Source organism: Lytechinus pictus, chromosome 13 (genome assembly GCF_037042905.1).
Source record: "Lytechinus pictus isolate F3 Inbred chromosome 13, Lp3.0, whole genome shotgun sequence".
NCBI classification, from domain to species: Eukaryota; Metazoa; Echinodermata; class Echinoidea; order Temnopleuroida; family Toxopneustidae; genus Lytechinus; species Lytechinus pictus.
The window spans coordinates 19,218,890-19,238,870 of record NC_087257.1 but is presented as its reverse complement, the minus strand read 5'-3'; the positions used below and the strand labels follow the sequence as shown (position 1 = coordinate 19,238,870).

The 19,981-nt window shown below is 32.3% G+C and overlaps 1 protein-coding gene across 5 annotated transcripts in view; it reads left to right on the top strand.

Annotated features, from left to right (window-relative positions):
- The window catches only part of LOC135156324 (uncharacterized), a 30,881-nt gene that overhangs the window by 393 nt on the left and 10,507 nt on the right, over positions 1-19,981 (top strand). For 3 of the 5 annotated variants that reach the window (XR_010295425.1, XR_010295426.1, XM_064108327.1), the window contains exons 2-5: positions 2,880-2,933; positions 11,414-11,467; positions 18,085-18,195; positions 18,726-18,830. Coding sequence is in view for 3 of the 5 variants with exons in the window: in XM_064108327.1 (XP_063964397.1) it covers positions 18,108-18,195; positions 18,726-18,830 (193 nt within the window). In the remaining 2 variants the exon portion in view is untranslated. Of the gene's footprint in view, positions 1-2,879; positions 2,934-11,413; positions 11,468-13,100; positions 13,136-18,084; positions 18,196-18,725; positions 18,831-19,981 lie in introns of all 5 variants that reach the window. The other 2 variants (XM_064108328.1, XM_064108329.1) reach the window with 2 other exon arrangements.

The window sequence follows — 19,981 nt, the reverse complement described above, 5'->3', positions numbered from 1 at the left end:
GAGGGATTCCGTGAGGCCAGACGAAGTCTCAGCGGAACATATCGTGACCAAAATAGACAGATTTTTCGGTCTAATTTTTGCAAGCCTAGGCCCTATAAAAGGCTATGTTATTTGCTGTATTTGCAAGGCCCCCTAGAATTGAAAACTCATTGCCAAACACAAAAAATATTTTCAAAATTAAAGATTTGAGTAGGGCCCTACTCTCTCTGGTGATAGTCTCTAAATGGAAGACGGATCATTCATCTGTTTTAATATTTTTTGTTACGGTACAGTAGATTCTATGCCTAGACTAGAGTCTAGACTCCTAATCATATTTTAATTTAAGAATTATTTTTACTATTTGTTCTTGTGTGCTGTCATCATCGGCCTAGTTTTACTAGTTTTGTTATAATAATAATATTTTAAGACCTTTTTTTACAATTTGTGTTGTGTACTGCTAAGTTTCACTTCACAGCAGGTCTTATTTACATGCTATTTAGTCTGTTTCTGTCTGGGGCATGTAAACAAACAACTATTCTACTAGTATTTTGTAATAAATCTAGAGGTACTCTACACATTTATCCAAAAGAAAATAGAGGGGTTAAAACATTGTACTAATGACAGAACAGCTCTTGCGTGGGTGGATCTAGCTTTAAGAGCGTCGTGATGAGAAAATTTGTATATCATTTTTGATATGGTCTTCATGACACTTTAAAGTCTTGGTTAAAATTTCTTGCGGGCTCATGTAAAGAAACGGCTATTCTAACATTTTATAAAAAATCTACACATTTTACAAAAAACTAGAGGGGTTAAAATATTTTACTTAACTTCCGAACACTTTTTGCGTGGGTGGATCACATTTTTCATTCGGTGAAAAGATGAAAAATAAGTAACAATTCTTATTCAGTGCTATGGTTTTCGCTTCAATATCCACGTGTCACCATGTTTTCATGTGTTAATTCTTGCCGTCGCAATACTGCCATTTGCACAACAAAGAAAGCCAATCTCGCCCATCACATGCACTAGTCTCGATCTTCGCGTACACGTGCAGAATATTTCGTTAGGAAAAACGTAATGGTTACACGTGGGGTTTTCTAAGCAAATATTTTGCACACCTTCAGATCAAGACTAGTGCGTGTGATCGGGTAAGATCGGCTTTCTTTGTTGTGCAAATTGCAGTATTTTACAGCACAAATTAACACATGAAAACATTTGTAGATTTTTTACAAAATGTAAGAATAGTTGTTTGATTCATGACCCGGGCAGGAAATTTTAACCAAAGTGTTAAAGGGTCTTGATCATCATTTCAAGAATCATATAAAAAATTTCATCATCACGATGCTTTTAAATGCTAGGGTGGATCGCATTATTCATTCGGTAAAAAGATGAAAAGAAAGCAACAATTCTTACCCAGCGCTGTGATTTTCACTTCGATACCCACATATCGCCATGACTTCATGTGTTAATTTGTGATGTCACAATACTGCCTTTTGCACAACAAAGAAAGCCGATCTCACACGATCGCACGTACTAGTCTTGATCTTCGCGTGTGCAGAATATTTGTTCTGAAAAACCCAATGTCGAGTTTTCCAAGCAAATATTTTGCACACCTTCGATGATACTTATCTGGGCGACAAAGAGCTGATTAGTTTTTGTTCCCAAGGTAGAAGGTCAAAGGTCATAGAATTCAATAAAGTACATAAGAAATAGATCATTTTCGCGATAAATCAATAATTCTTTGATGGATCAATTGCAAACTTGGCTCATTTGGCACATACAAGTGGTGATGAACTGATTAGTTTTGGGGGTCTCAAGGTTAAAGGTCAAGGTCATAAGAAAGAGACCGCTCTTGCGTTAACTAAAAAAAATTGATTGATCAACTTCAAACTTGGCTCATGTGTACATATGCAAGTGATGATTAGCTGATGATTTTTTTTATTTCAAGGTTAAAGGTCGAGATCATACAATTAGAAAGAATACATCAAAAATAGACCGTTCTTGCAATAACTTTAAAACCCTTTGACAGATTAATTTCAAACTTGGTTCATATTAGCATATACAAATGACAATGATCTTAAGATTTTTGGTCTCATGGTAACATGGTTCGATCAACTTTACATGTTTGATTTTTGGGGAAATAGTTATTTGACAAGACTTCATAGTCACAAGATCAAAGGTTTAGTATTTTTTTAAACTTTATTTGAACAGAAACTAGGATATATTTCTGGTCTTGCACTGGCGGAGGCATGCATTTCGACCGCACACGGTTGAAGATTCGTCAATTTTTTGTTTACCATAACTTGGAAACTATTTTACTCATATTTGAAACTTGAATCATGGACTCGTTACCAAATGACAATGATCTGATTCATTTTGAGGGTAAAAAGTTAGGGTTACAAATTCAATACATAATATGAGAAATAGATTGTTTTGCAATAACCTGAAAATCATTCCAAGGATCAATTTGGAAGTTTGATTACATGTGCCCAGGGATATGACATTTTTAAAATTAGTTTTCAGTTCATTGGGTCAAAGATCATGATTATGAATTCAATATAATACATAATAAATAGATTGTTTTTATAATATTACATTTACTTTTTCATGCATCTAATTGAAAGTTAATTCAAAATTGATAAGAGGGTGACAATGACTTGAAGGTTACATGTTTGAAAAAATTGCTTTATCAATAATAAAACATTATTGGAACACTCGAAAACAAGAAGCTTGGGAAATTTATGTTTCTTTCTATTTTCTCTACAGCTACCCGTAAACAGACAAGAACAGGTGCAAGCTCTATGTAAAAAAAAATAATTAAAAAAAAAAGAAGAGCAGTGGGTTTGAGTATGTATGTGTTATAAAAGCATTTATTTTTCTCTCATTTTTTTTCCCCATTATAGACTACCTAAGTTACGGCATAGACTGTTCGTTCCTGTATTTTGCTGGACATTAGAGTAAGTATGCATGTACAGTCAAAATTCATAAAAAGATCTGATATAATAATATTCCTGATAAAAGAAGATAATATTTTGGTCTTGGCTCTTTATATTCTTTTGTTTTTTAACCCTGATATAACAAGACTTGTGCTATTATTTCTCTTTCTCCCCCTGTTTTTCTTTAATCTCTCTATCTCGTTTCTCTCTTGGTTAAAATGTATACATGTAGATAGCCTATCGAACCAACTTTGAAATAATAGTTTAAATAAAAGAGATTAATTCATACATGAACAAGCAATACACTCTTCTGAAAATGGTATGAATTTGTATTTAATATTGTGAGTGGCAAGTCACGACTTGAAAAGCATTCTACTGATCAATTTTCGAAAGTTTGATCATATGTGATAAGGGAGTGTCAATTATGTAATTACAGTGGAAATTTGGTATAATGAGGTCCTTGGGTACATCAAAATTTCCTTGTTGTAGCGGGAATGTCATTATATCAGGATTAAAAAAAACAACAGAGTAATAAGAGTTGAGACCAAAATATTACCTTGTTATATCAGGAATATTATTTTATCAGATCTCTTTCTAACAAGTTTCTACTGAACTTTTGGGAGTGATGGGTCAAAGGTTCAAAGTAAAAAAATCTATAAAATGCATAAGAATGGACTTTTTATGCTTTCACCCATTAAAAGTGGATGCTGGAAGCATTATGTATTTGGGTTGTCCGTCCGTCCATCTCTCCCATTTTCACTCTCACGATAACTTAAAAATTGGTCAACTGATCAACTTCATACTTGGCTCGATATTTATCTTGGTGACAAAGAGCTGATTCGTTTTTGGTTCGCAAGGTAAAAGGTCAAAGGTCATAGAATTCATTAAAATACATAAGATATGGACAATTTTCACGATAAATCTGAATTCCTTTCAGAGATCAATTGCAAGCTTGGCTTGTGTGTGCACATACAAGTGATGATGAGCTGATTGGTTATAGGGATCTCAAGGTTAAATGGTCAAGATCATAGAATACATAAGACTGTTCTCACGATAACTCAAAAAAATCTGACGATCAACTTCAAATTTGGCTCATGTCTGCATATGGAAGTGATGATGAACTGATTATAATTTGTTTTCAAGGTCAAGGGTTGAGGTCATACAATTCAATAAAATACATTAAAAAATAGACCGTTCTTGAAATACATGTAACTCTCAAACCCTTTGACAGATTAACTTTATACTTGACTCGAGTATGCATATACCAGTGATGATGATCTGATTAGTTTTGGAGTCTCAAGTTCATAAGTCAAGGTCATAGAATTCAATTAAATACCTAAGAAATAGACCGTACTTGCAATAAGTACAATATCTTTTGATGGATCAACTTCAAACTTGGCTCATTTTAGCATATACAAATGACAATGATCTATTAAGATTTTGGGTTTCGAGGTAACACGATGCGATCAAGATTACATGTATGAATTTAGAGCAATAGTTATTTGACTAGATTTCATAGTTACATAGTTGATATTTTTTTTAATTATTATTTATTTCTTTAATTTTTTTTAAAATTATTTTTTATTTAATATATTATTTATTTTTATTTTTTTAATTGTTTTTTATTTTATTTATTTATGTTTTTTAATATTTTGTTATTTTATTTGTTTGTTTGTTTTCATTTTCATTTTTTTATGACCCAAGATATATTGCGATTGTTTATATGTGCATCTGTCGTATAGTTTGTATCAATGGTGTGTTATTATTGTTGTTTTATGTTGTATGTAATTATTTGTAATAACTTCTATATACATGTATTAAAATATAAATGAAAAAAAGAAGAAAAAAATTTTATAGTTACAAGATCAAAGGTTTATTTTTATTTTTTTTTATTGAAACAGAACTAGGATATACATGTATTTCTTGTCTCTCACTGCTGGACGCATGGATTTCGACCATGCAGGGTTGAAGAATCGTCTATTTTTTTTTTAACCATAACTTGAATACTATTTTACTCATATTTGAAACTTGGATTATGTGGGCTATTTCATGATAAATGAGACATATGAAAATACAGCTTTTATCATATCTGATTTATTTAATTATCAATGTAATACAAAGTAATTGAGTTTATGTGATGGGCATAATTATGTGGAAGCTACACAAGCTTTTTTGTAGAATTCAGTTTTTATTTCATATTAAAATTTTGCCAAAATGATCATGTTTAACACATTTTTTGAGTCTCATTTCTCTTAGTGTGTGTATTCTGAAAGAATTTTTAGAAAAATAGTGCAAGATAATTTGATAATTTCTTACCAAAGGAACAATTAGAAATATGTGGAACATGGCATAAGTTGAATGATGAATATCGGTGCAAAATTGTGAAAGTTACTTACATTCTTGTAAGATCTGTATTTTGTGTTAATAACAAATTCTTATGTCATCTCTAGGATATGTCTCTATTTTGGTTTTGATAAAAGAGGAGAATGTGTACTCTGTCTATACCTATAGTATCTTTATGACATCTCCAACATATAACATGTAACACTTAATTTAACAACATCTTCATTTTAAGGTAATTGTGCAATCAATTGTTGTATGTCACTTTCGTGTTAAAATCGTGTCCTCTCCAGAATAATAATTACTTGAGATTTTTCGGACTAATAAGGATGTCATCGTTTTATGTTCCAGTGATACAGCACAAACACCCTTCCTTCTACTGAAATGGTATATCATTCGGTAATCATTACATTGCGTCAATTCTGTATTCATGAACATGCATTTTATTTAACATGTGTCCTCTAAAAGAAAAGTATGCTATATGTTTAAAAGTGGAAACAACAACTGAATTACATTAAGAAATGTAATATTTGTAAATCATTTTATTCACTTTATCATCAACTACATGTAGCATTTTGATGTACTTCATATAAATTACTGCTCACTTGTTGTTTTTTAGTGGTTTCCTTCATGCAGGATGCTGAAGTTGAGTTTATACAGCAGTAATACTCCATATCAATTGGTATATTGCATGTGTTTGAAGTTGATTTCCAGTGCTTTGCGATCATTATTTATAAAGGAAAAAAAATAATATTTTAACAGCAGTATTGCAGATACATGTAACTGTCATAAACAAATAGAGCACATACATGTACTCCTGGATGGGACAAATATTTTTAACATTATTGTTAAAAGGTCACTGGATAGCTGAAATTTAGCTTTTGTGATAAACATATTGAAAATTGAATCACTCCTGCAAATCCTGCTATTTAAAAATATTTTTTAAATTTAATATTTTGGTCTTTATTCAAGTAAAAATGTATAGGTGTTATATGGTCAATCACTCCTTGGGGAGGACTAAAAGATTATCATTTGTAACATTGTTTTGAGTGAGAGTTGATAAGACCATGGATATACAATACTCTAAGCATGGCTATGATTCTGATGACTCACAATACCTGCTGTACACTGCAGAAAATCTCATCTCTACCAGATACATGTAGATGACATCTTTTTGCATACGACTTTTAAATAAATTGTTAAGGCAAGCTAATTATTATTTTTTTTTTCAATCTTTACAGTATCTTATTTTATGTACTAAATATTAAGTTCATTCCAATTCATTTAAAGGTTCAAAGAGCAAAGCATATAAATGGCACAGTGTTCAGCATCAACCAGAAGTTCTTGAAAAGCCTGTTGTAAACGCTCACCTGAGATGTAAAATAAGACACGTTTGTGTTACCCTTTTATGTACAATATTTGAAAATGTTTTGTTTGAACCATAGAAATAATTTTCGATTTAATTTCTAATAGTCTCTGTGTCATGCATTATTAACACTCATCATTCTTCATTTAATCTTTTCTACCCTTGATGAAATAGGTTGATTTAACATTTGTTCATCTAATATTTCTTACCCTGTCAACATTTTGTAAATGTTAGTAAAATGCTATAAATATTTTCAAAGCAACAATATAATGAAAAAATAGACATTCTATTTTTCTGTGATATTAGTTTGAAATTTCTATCGTTACTATTGTTTCTATTGTCGTAATTCAAACAACAATCCCTTCTGTGTAGTATGTCTCTCCTTGGTTGGAATATCATTTGTACCTTCTTTGCAACAAGCCAAGGTAAGGGACCAATTGATGGCAAAGGCAGAGCAACAAAGAGATCTGTGGTCACAGAAATAATGAATGGAAAAGTGGAGGTGAGGTCCTCAAAAAAAATTGTAGATGTTGCCTGGGCCAAATGCCCAAATATCACCATACTACATGTACTGTACATGCTAGACAGATGACATTTCGAAAAGTACGGTGGATTTTGAAAAGGATGTTCAAGATATCATGGTACATTATACATGTTAATTCCAAACACAAAACAAATGCACTGATTTAATGTTCTACTGTCCTACAAAATAAATGTCCAGAAACATGCAAAGTCAGCATTATCAATGAACAACTCTTTCAGAGATAGGTGCAGTAACCTTGATGACCCTACAAATGAATAAGGTACAAAGAAGGGAGATGCCCTGGAAGGAGAGGATGCTGGTACCGAGTCTTGTGTAGAGAGCAACAACAAAACCGCTGAAAGGCAATCAAAGACGAACTCGAAGTTAAACTTTATTTGAAATGGGTTGAAGTAAAGTATTCCGATGGAAAAAAGTGCCAAGAAAATCGAAGAACAGGTCATAACTACATGTACATGTATAACAGATGATAAAATCGCTGCAAAGTTTCTCAAAGTGTCATTTGGAAAATACAGTCTTCAGTCGTCAGTGAGCCACAGATGGTTAGAAGGGAAATCCTTACCGCTCAAGAGGATTATAATAATTAGGGCAATCAAATGAATCCAAAGAACCAGGCATCTGGGGGTTTTCCAGAGCCTTATTTTCAAAATGTGAATGTTAATACAATTTCTTAAGGTTTTTTTTAAACACTGTTTCTCAATATCATTACATGTTTTAGATAGCAGCACTAATTAAAACAGAGTTTTGAGCTTCGGTATTTTTATTTTGTTGCCAATTATAAGTGAAATTGTATCTCTAATAGCTTTTAATTGCTTAACATTTGCATACGTTTTTACAAAACATGCATATGCTGCCCTCACTTTTTTGTTTAATACCGATGCACGCATGAGTAGCTGAAGTCAGTGTTATTCTGTTACCATGGTATTTGAAAATATTCTTGTAAGTGCACATTTATTTTTCATCAGTGGAGGAGAGAAAAAGTAGTTAAATGATTCAGGACCAGGGTATTTTTTGGCCTTTTTTTAAATCTCCTTTTGTTATTCAAATTTGCAACATCAATTATTTCATTTTTATATTCATAATTTCAGATTTAATGTTTTAATTATGAATAGACATTGAAAGAAAACATCTTTTCAAGTCAAGATTTTGTCAATTTGTAAGTGAAAAACACTGATTTTAAAGATTCACTCGCATTGTCAATTTAGAGATTTTAGTGATTTTTTTCTTTCAAGAAAATTCTAATCAACGAATGCACGGAATAGATGAATTCAAAATGGATTCAACGTGTGCAGAATATTTTTGTCTTTCTTCTGATGCATAATTCATGATTTTTAAGCCTCTGGATCAAAAGTTATTTGGCCGAACCACAAAATATGGTCAGTAGGCGTGAATGGGTTAAATTGTCAAAATAAACCTGGAGTTGAAAAATAAACTGAGATTTGATTCTCACTTACCTTTTTTTTCTTGAAAAATTATATTTGTTTGTAATGCCACTTATTATGTTTTTATACTATATTTTATTTCATTTTACAGCTTTCAGGTGCTTAGTTTAGGTATAGTTTAAGAGAAGAATGTATCAAGTAGCTTAACAATGGTTTTTTTAAAGTCACCAATCTCTTGAAATATTATTTTCATTCATAAATGTCAGAGTAATTCCGTTACCATTACATGTACATGTAATTCCGTTACCATGTACTTGAGAATAAGAAAGATCAATCATAAAAAATTGTTAATGATACTTGTGAAAAATTTGCTTTCAAAATAATGGTGACATGACAATTAACCAAAATGAATATTAACTTTAAGCTGGTGTGTTCTAGATTTCAGAGAACCTTAAGGTTCTCTGAAATCTTACGGTTCCTGAACTTAAGGTTCCTGAAAGACTAATTTATCTGGTAATTCCGTAACAGATGCGCATGTTATTCATTTACATATGAATGGATGAGAGATTTTCAAAAAAGTGTGTTTCAGAATGTAGTAATGTTTGCCATACGAAGTACAGAAATTTTGAAAATGTAAACATGTCTGTGTGCTGTGAGCATAAATAACGGTCAAAAATCGCTGATTTGTAATTCCATTACCTTGGAATTGCCCATTCACACTGCCCTCTCCACAGCTAATGCATGCAACTGCAGTGTAGAGGGTAGAGAGAGAGAGAGAGAGAGTCTACTCGTTCAATGCCAAATATAATTGTGTTTAAGCAGTTTGTGTAATAAATGGAATACACTCTGTACATAATCATTTGTGGAAACTAACAAAGGGGGCATCATTTTATGATAGTTTACAGTTTTTATCAATTTAATGAAGTTAAAAATGTTTGGATATTTCCTTATATACATGTGTTTGACATTTATTTTTAAAACTAATAGTGGTGTTTTAAAAGTAGAAAATTTAAAGTTTCTCTTGTGTTATTCTGTTTCTTAAAAAATGTCCTATCTAGAGCAAATAGAGCTTAGCTTCTTAATTGGCTTAAATTATTCTTGTTTACCATAATGAGCACAAGAAACTGGTGTGGTACCTTAATCCTTGCACATAATAGTAGCCACTGGTTATAATGTGTGGCATTTTATGTGTACTTTCAACATATTACTGGATTTGAAGCACCAAACATGTGCTTTGTGGATTAGATATTTTAATTTCAATTTCAATTTTTCAATTACAATTTATTTATTTAATTTAAATAAATTTAATGTTAGAGATGTTTCCAAATTTTCTTATATATTCTACATTTACTGTGCAATCTAATAGTGGTGTTCTGTTTGTTTGAAAAAGTCTTATCGAGAGCAAATAGAGCTTGGCTTCTTAATTGGTGTCAGTTATTCATGTTTACAAGTATAAGCACAGGCAACTGGTGTGGTACGATTCTTGCACATAAGAATAGCCACTGGTTATGAAATACTGTATGTTTCATCATTTGAAATGATTAAAATAAAGCTTAAATTGTGGTAGTTTACATACATTTTCAACATTTATCTGCCTATGAAGTACCAAACATGTCTTTTGTAGATTATATATTGTGTATGTTTATTAGAAATGTTTAGACATTTTCTTATATCTAGCATTCACTGATATAACTAATAGTAGTGTTTTAAAAGTACGAAAATTTAAGGCTTACCATGTGTTATTCTGTTCGTTATAAAAATTGTCCTTTCTAGAGCACTATTGCTTGGCTTCTTAATTTGCTTCAATTATTTAATAAGCACAATCAACTGGTGTGGTACAATACTGGCACACAAAAATTATCACTTATGAAATACTGTATATTTTATCAATTAAATGATAAAAATATAGCTTAATGTGGTACTTTATATACCTTTTCAATATTAATCTGGATTTGAAGCACCAAACATGTCTTTTGTTGATTAGATACTGTGTATTTAAGGCTTCTGATGTGTAAAACAATACTGTAAGACCTCCCCAACTCAATAAGAAGTATTATGACTCTTTTCTTTTTATCATATCAAAGTATCAAGTTTACTTACATGTAGTTAAGTGTTAAATGAACCTCTCCAGAAAGCAGATTTTACACTCCTAATTCAATCAGAAAATCATGAAGGTTGTTGACAATGTCACACTTTTAAATTTTCTAAATTAATGAGGTACTATCTAAGCTTTAAATTGAGAATAATTTCATACAATAAAAATGAGTTAGAATTTTGACCCTATTTTGGACTCGTTGTCTTCGTTTCTCTTGAAATAGCCCACATACTCATTGCAAAATGACAATGATCTGATTGATTTGGGGTAAAAAGTTATGTTTACAAATTCAATAGATAACATAAGAAATAGATTGTTTTTGCAAAAACTTGAAAATAATTTTAAGGATCAATTTGGAAATTTTATTACATATGCACTGGGATGTGACATTGATGAAATTAGTTTTCAGGGCCATTGGGTCAAAGATCATGATCATGAATTCAATATAATACATTATATATAGACTGGTTTTATAATAACATTTACTTTTTCATGCATCTAATTGAAAGTTAATTGAAAATTAATTAGAGGGTGACAATGACCTGAAGGTTACATGTTGTGAAAAATACTTCATCAATAATAAAACATTATTGGAACACTACAAAAAATTTATGTTTCTTTTTATTTTCGATACAGCTACCCGTAAACAAACAAGAACGGGTGCTAGCTCTGTGTAAAGAAAAATAATAATTGTTTTAAAAAAAGGAGAGCAGTGGGTTTGAGTATGTATGTGTTATAAAAGAATTTATTTTTCTCTCATTTTTTTTCCCAATGTAGATTACCAAAGTTACAGCATAGCTTGTTCGTTCCTGTATTTTGCTTGAAGTTAGAGTAAGTATGCATGTACAGTTGAAACTCATAAAAAGATCTGATATAACAATATTCCTGATAAAACAAGGTAATATTTCGGTCTCGGCTCTTTATATTCTTTTGTTTTTTAACCCTGATATAACAAGATTTGTGCTATGTTTTTTCTTTCTCCCCGTTTGTCTTTATCTCTGTATCTCGTTTCTTTCTTGGCTAAAATGTATACACGTAGATAGCCTATCGAACCAGCTTTGAAATAATAGTTTAAATAAAAAAGATTAATTCATAATGAACAAGCAATACACTCTTCTGAAAATGGTATGAATTTGCATTTCATATTGTGAGTGGCAAGTCACTACTTGAAAAACATTCTACTGATCAATTTTTGAAAGTTTGATCATATGTGATAAGGGAGTGACAATTATGTAATTACAGTGGAAATTCAGAATAACGAGGTCCTTGGGTACATCAAAATTTCTTTGTTATAGCAGGAATGTCATAATATGAGGGTTAAAAAAACAAGAGAATTTAAGAGCTTAGTCCAAAATATTACCTTGTTATATCAGGAGTATTATTTTATCAGATCTCTTTCTAACGAGTTTCTATTGTACTTATGGGGGTGATGGATCAAAGGTTCAAAGCAAAAAATCTATGACATGCATAAGAATGGACTCTTTAATGCCTCTATCCATTAAAAGTGGATGCTGGAAGTATTACGTATTCGGGTTGTCCGTCCGTCCATCTCTCCCATTTTCGTTCTCACGCTAACTTAAAAACCAGTCAACCAATCAACTTCATACTTGGCTCGATACTTCTCTGAACTGATTAGTTTTTGGTTTGCAAGGTAAAAGGTCAAATGTCATAAAATTCATTAAAATACATAAGTACTAGACCATTTTTGCGATAAGTCTGAATTCTTGTGCCGGATCATATGCAAACTTGGCTCGTGTGCACATACAAGTGACGATGAGCTGATTAGTTATGGGGATCTCAAGGTTAAAGGGTCAAGGTCATAGAATACATAAGAAAGAGACTGTTCTCGCTATAACTCGAAAAAATCTGACGATCAACTTCAAACTTTGCTCATGTGTGCATATGGAAGTAATGATGAACTGATTTTTTTTTTTTTCAAGGTCAAAGATCAAGGTCATACAATTCAATAAAAGACATAAAAAATAGATTGTTCTTGCAATAAGTATCAAACCCTTTGACAGATTAACTTTAAACTTGACTCACGTATGCATATACAAGTGACGATGATCTGATTAGATTTGGGGTCTCAAGGTCAAAAGTCAAGCTCATGGAATTCAATAAAATACCTAAGAAATAGACCGGTCTTGTTATAACTAAAATATCCTTTGATGGATCAACTTCAAACTTGGCTCATTTTAGCATATACAAATGACAATGATCTATTAAGATTTTTGGTCTCAAGGTCACATGATTCGATCAGGTTTACAATATACATGTTTGATTTTTGGAGTAATAATTATTTATTTATCGATTTCATAGTCAAAAGATCAAAGGTTTAGTATTTGTTTACTTTAATTGAAACAGAAGCTGAGATATATTTCTGGTCTCGCACTGGCGAAACATTGTTGCAACACTTGAAACAGGAAGGTGGGGAAATTCATGTTTCTTTCTCTTCTCTCTACAGCTTCCCGTAAACAAAGAAGAACAGGTGCAAGCCCGGTATTAAAAAAAAAAAATTTAAAAAAAATTAAAAAAAAAAAATTAAGAAAAGGAGAGCAGGTGAAACCCCTGGAAAAGGAGAACAGGTGAAACCCTTGAACAGGAGATTAGGTGAAACCCCTAAAAAAAAAAATTGTTCAAAAAAAAGGAGAGCAGGTGAAACCCCTGGAAAAAAAAAAAGATAAAAAATTTAAAAAAAGGAGAGCAGGTGAAACCCCTGAAAAAAAATAATAAAAAAATTTTAAAAAAAGGAGAGCAGGTGAAACCCCTGGAAAAAGAAAACAGGTGAAAAAGAAAAAAAAATTGTTCAAAAAAAAAAGGAGAGCAGGTGAAACCCCTGGATAGGGAGAACAGGTAAAACCCCTGAACAGGAGATCAGGTGAAACCCCTGAAACAAATCAGTCTATCACACAATTCAAGACAGTAGACCTTGCACCTTGCACGAAAGCTTGGTTGAGTCAAAAAGAATTGTGGGTAGCAAATTAAAAAATTTTAAAAAGGAGAACAGGTGAAACCCCTGAACAGGAGATCAGGTGAAACCCCTGGAAAAGGAGAACGGGTGAGACCCCTGAACAGGAGATCAAGTGAAACCCCTGAAACAAATCAGTCTATCACACAATTCAAGACAGTAGACCTTGCACCTTGCACCTTGCCCGAAAGCTTGGTTGAGTAAAAAAGAATTGTGGGTAGCAAACTAAAAAATTTTAAAAAGGAGAACAGGTGAAACCCCTGAACAGGAGATCAGGTGAAACCCCTGAAACAAATCCGTCTATCACACAATTCAAGACAGTAGACCTTGCACCTTGCACGAAAGCTTGGTTGAGTAAAAAAGAATTGTGGGTAGCAAACTAAAAAATTTTTAAAAGGAGAACAGGTGAAACCCCTGAACAGGAGATCAGGTGAAACCCCTGAAACAAATCAGTCTATCACACAATTCAAGACAGTAGACCTTGCACCTTGCACGAAAGCTTGGTTGAGTAAAAAAGAATTGTGGGTAGCAAACTAAAAAATTTTAAAAAGGAGAACAGGTGAAACCCCTGAACAGGAGATCAGGTGAAACCCCTGAAACAAATCAGTCTATCACACAATTCAAGACAGTAGACCTTGCACCTTGCACGAAAGCTTGGTTGAGTCAAAAAGAATTGTGGGTAGCAAACGGAAAAAATAAAAAAAAGGAGAACAGGTGAGACCCCTGAACAGGAGATCAGGTGAAACCCCTGAAACAAATCAGTCTATCACACAATTCAAGACAGTAGACCTTGCACCTTGCACCTTGCACGAAAGCTTGGTTGAGTAAAAAAGAATTGTGGGTAGCAAACTAAAAAATTTAAAAAAGGAGAACAGGTGAAACCCCTGAACAGGAGATCAGGTGAAACCCCTGAAACAAATCAGTCTATCACACAATTCAAGACAGTAGACCTTGCACCTTGCACGAAAGCTTGGTTGAGTCAAAAAGAATTGTGGGTAGCAAACGAAAAAAATAAAAAAAGGAGAACAGGTGAGACCCCTGAACAGGAGATCAGGTGAAACCCCTGAAACAAATCAGTCTATCACACAATTCAAGACAGTAGACCTTGCACCTTGCACGAAAGCTTGGTTGAGTCAAAAAGAATTGTGGGTAGCAAACGAAAAAAATAAAAAAAAGGAGAACAGGTGAGACCCCTGAACAGGCGCACAGGTGAAACCCACTGTAAAACCGGCGAAGAGGTGAAACCCCTCAACAAGCACACAGGTGAAACTCCTGTTAAGTTAGTAAAAAAAGGAGAACAGGTGAAACCCCTGAAACCAAGAAAGTCTACCCCACAATTCACGACAGTAGACCTTGCACCTTGCACGAAAGCTTGGTTGAGTCAAAGAGAATTGTGAGGACTGGTAGCAAAAAACTAGTTAACGAGATAAACGAGATAACGAGATTAACGAGATAACGAGATTAACAAGAATAACGATAAAAACAAATAAAATAACAAGAAAAACAAAAACAAAAAAAATTAAAAAAGAAAGCGGAGAACAGGTGAAACCCCTGAAAAGGAGATGAGGTGAAACCCCCCAAACAAAGCAAAAACAAAAACAAAACAGAAGAAAAAAGAGAAAATAAAGACGTGTACTTCATTATTTGACTGTAAAGTGTTTCTTTCTTATGAGTTTGAAAAATTACAAAGAGAGTGAATAAAATTGGAGTCAAGAGGACAAGTGGTGTTGAGTAATCTGAAAGAGTTTATTTTACTAAGGTTATTTTTCTTTTAGGATAGCAGAGTGAGGAATATATAATTAAGAGAATAACATTCAGAAGTTTAGAGACTATCAAGAGAAAGAAGTGAGTAATAAATTATATATACTGAAAAAGGAGACGAGAATTTATATCCAATTAAGTCTAGAGATACAGCTGGGCTTGAATCGTTGAGGAAAGAGTATTTGATTATTTACAGAGTTTTTAGAGGGAAAAAAAGGTGAGGAGAATTGAAGTAATAGGAGTAAGTTGTAATTACAAGTTAGCTTGAGTGGTTGTGAAGAAAATATTGATTAAAAAGTGTTTAGATTGAAAGTAAAGATGTGAGCTTGATTAGGTAGAGTATTGTGAATAAAATTGAAGTCTAGGAAACAAGGTTGAGAAGTACTAGTGGACTTAATAATTTCAGAGGATATTTGATCAAATATATTTCTTATTTAAGGAAGAAATAAGGCTGGTTAATCAGAAAATAAGTGATCAAAATTGTGCTAAGAGACAAAAGGCTAGAGGTTTACAACTTTTGCAAACAAGAAAAAAAGTGGCCTTGATATATTATAAACACAGTTTGTAAATTGAGAATAATTGAAGCTTATGAGATCCAGATAAACAAGTAGGCTCGAGTAGTTCCAGAGAGGGTATTTTATCATTTGCAGAGTTTGATGAAAAGAAGCACACCTGATATAAAAGAATAAGGCTCAGAAGTTCATAGATTCATAAGAAAGAAGTGACTGATGAACTATACTGAAAAAAGGTAAGGAAAATTGAATAGAATAAAATCGAGAGATAAAACATAGTTTGAGTAATTAAAGTAAGAGTTTTTGGTTGTATACAGAGGATTGAAGAAAAAACAAACAAAAAAGGGTTAAAAAACAGTTTGAGTAATCAAAGTAAAAGAGTTTTTGGTTATATACAGAGGTTTGAAAAAAAAAAGAAACAAAGGGTAAAAAACATAGTTTTAATAATTAAAGTAAAAGAGTTTACAGACATTTGAAGGAAAAAAAAGAAACAAAAAAGGGTAAATATTATTTGAGTAATTAAAGTAAAAGAGTTTTTGGTTATGTACAGAGGTTTGAAGAAATAACAAAAACAAAAAAGGGTAAAAAAACATAGTTTGAATAATTAAAGTAAAAGAGTTTTTGGTTATATACAAACGTTTGAAGAAAAAACACACAAAAAAGGTAGAAAATATTGTTTGAGTAATTAAAATAAAAGGGTTTTTGGTTATATACAGAGGTTTGAAAAAAAAAAAAAAAGGGTAAAAAACATAGTTTGAATAATTAAATAAAAGAGTTTTTGGTTATATACAGACGTTTGAAGAAAAAAACAAAAAGGGTAGAAAATATTGTTTGGGTAATTAAAATAAAAGGGTTTTTGGTTATATACAGAAGTTTGAAGAAAAAACAAACAAAAAAGGGTAAAAACATAGTTTGAGTAATTAAAGTAAAAGAGTTTTTGGTTATATACAGAGGTTTGAAGAAAAAACAAACAAAAAAGGGTTTTAAAAAATTGATTAATAAGATAAAGTTAAATATCCAAGTGAGCTTGAGTAGTTCGAAGAAATATTTCATAAAAAAGTTTCTAGATTGCAAAAAAGGCTTGAACTTGATAAATTAGAAAAAGAAAATTCAAATCGAGATAACAAGACTGGGAAGTACTAGTGGCTTTCAAATTAGAAAGAGAATATTTGATAAGAGAATTTGTTTTTATCTAAAAAAGAATTGAGCTTGGTTTATTGATAAAAAGTGAGCGAAGTTGAAGGAAGAAAATAAAATTCAGAAGTTAACAGAGCTTGGAAAAGGGAAATTGACCTTGATAAATCACCTGTACATTAAAAAAAGGAAATATTGAAGAGAATAAGATCAAGATACACTGTTATAAAGAGGATATTTTATCATTTACAAATTTTTGGAGAAAGAGCTAAGCTTGATAAATCAAGTATCGAAAAGAGTAAGAAAAATTGAAGTAAAAGAAGAAGGCTTAAGTAAAACAAATTGGTTTAAGTGGCTGGAAAAAATTAAATCACAGATTTTCCATTTTTGTTAAAGCGAGCTTGATATATAACAAAAGTAGAAAAATTGAAGTAAGAGAACAAGGTACAAGAAATACAACAAGGCTTATATAATTTAATAGCCAAAACCCATAAATTCATCCAATAGGAAACCAACGTTTGTTGAGAAAAAAAAAAATATTGGATAAGAGTATTTTGTGAAATACAAGGAGGCTTATATAATTTCATAGCCAAAACCCGTATATTCATCCAATATTCCAGTTGTAAACCAACGTTTGTTGAAAAAAAAAAAGTTATTGGATACGAGTATTTTACGTGTTGAAAACACATCAAGGCATTCATTTGGAATTAACTAGTTGAACTGTAAAATTATAATATTGAGCATTTTATGTCTATTGCAGAAGAGAAATTGAAAATGGCTGTCGATCATTTCAGCTCAGTTGTTCATGAAATTTTGAGCATACTCTCTAATTATACATCGATGATCAATACAGATGTTGATGAATGTTATCTGTGCATGGATAAGATCAATGAATATGAAACCTACGTAACGTGTGAATCTTGCAACAATGATTTCCATGTGACATGTAAGGAATACGTGAACAATAACAAATTTGCTGACCAGAGATTGATATGGATTTGTTCATGTTGTGGTTATAGCAACATTGGTGATCGCATATTTGACAGAGAGTGTATTCCATCTCATTATAACAGATATGAGCCTCTAATGGAAGCAGATGATGATGATGATGATGATGATGACAATAGCAATAAGAACATCAAAACCTTCAAGCAGACAAGGCAAGTTAAGGGAGCAAGGAAGAGGTATGTCAAAGAAAAAAAGAGCACAGTGCTTACAGATCAATGTAGCAGATATGAAAATGGTGTAACAGACAATCTGTCTCAAAACTTGCTCAGTGAAGAATTTGACAATAGCTGGGTGAAAGTAAAATGCAAGAGAGCAAAACTAATGGCAAGAAAAAGGGAAGAAAGGTTGCAATCAAATTCAGAACAAAGAAATGATCAGGGCAAAAGGCAGGAAAGATCAGTCAATGGTGTATTGTTGGAACCAGGTGTAACGTACATTGGCACAGCATTCAAGACATTTTATGGAAGTCGTAAGAGGAAAAACACAGTACAGAAAAAAGAGAATGATGAGAACCACAAAATGAAAAATGAAGAAAAACATGTTGGTGTCCAATCCTATGCAGAAACTCTATTGAGCATTTATGCTTGCAGTGTGAAATCTCCGCTTTCCATGAAATTTTGTAATGATGCCAGTAAGGAATTTGAGAAAATGCAAAATCGATCCTATGCTAATGTAACTACTAAGTTGTCTCCATTGTCGAAACCAGATTCTGCTAAGCACTCCAACCGAAGAACGTGTAATATTCTGGGAAAGATGAAGGATTTGAGACGGTACAGAGTTCATGCAGGAGGCAAACAAAGGAACAAGAAAGGTCAGTTTATCAAAGTGAAAAAAAGGGTAGATGATGTCGATTGCACTTTTTCAAAATCGTCAAAGAAGGAAGTAAAAGAGTTGAACACAGATATGATCCACAATGAAGTGACAAATTCTTCAGAGAAAGAAAAAGTTTCTAATCAATCAAACAATTCTGATAAATCGATCACAGTAGGCAAAGATAAAGGAGAATCAAGAGGCAGTAATGACGGTCATCCTCCAAACATGCCATTAAATGAGAATGGAACAGGTGAAATTAGAAAACAAAGTATCGGTAGTGCAGAAAACATGAATGTCACCAATGGAGTAAGGCAAGTCGATTTGCAGGATGATATTGAAGAGAATGAGGAAAGCGGTAGCGACATTGACATTGATACACCTATCAAACGTAATCGTAGGAATTACATCGATTCAGATTCAGACACCAGCATTGAAACTGTTGCAGTTATACCTTGTAGTTCAATTAAAAGTGAAGAGTCATGTCAGGGTATTGGTACACAGCATGTACTTGATGAAACGTGTCACATTGAAATTGTTCCAGATGCAAGACTGAACGAAAATACAAGCAATGCAATTTTGAATACGGGAGATGAGTGTATTGATTACTCTCATGTGCAAATTTCCTTGGAATCTGATATCAAAGCAGACATTGTTGAAGAAGAAAATGAAGTTGAAATCTGTTCGAATGAATCAGGAGACGAAGTAGAGTTTGTATCAGATCTTGGAATGTGTGATAGACCAGACAAGTCTTTCAAATTTGTACCCCTCGAGATGAATGAGAAACAAGCGATTTGTAAAAAAATGAATATTAATTGTGCACAGAAGAACTGGCTTGAAAGTTTTAATAAAGACGAGAATATTGGGATTCCTTCGTGCATAAAAATTATAATTAGAGATGGCAACTGTTTCTTTCGTGCAATTTCGTATGGAATTTCCGGTACTGAACGTCATCATGCGATTCTGCGGAGACTTACCGTTAATCATTTATTAGAAACTAACGATATGTTCAGGAATACATTGAGAAGTGAGTTCAGAAGTGTCAGAGAATATGTTGTTGAAAAGAGAATATCGGAAGATGGAACTTGGGCTACGGACACGGAGATGAGTGCATTGGCCAACTTAATTGATACTGATATCTATTCTTATAAT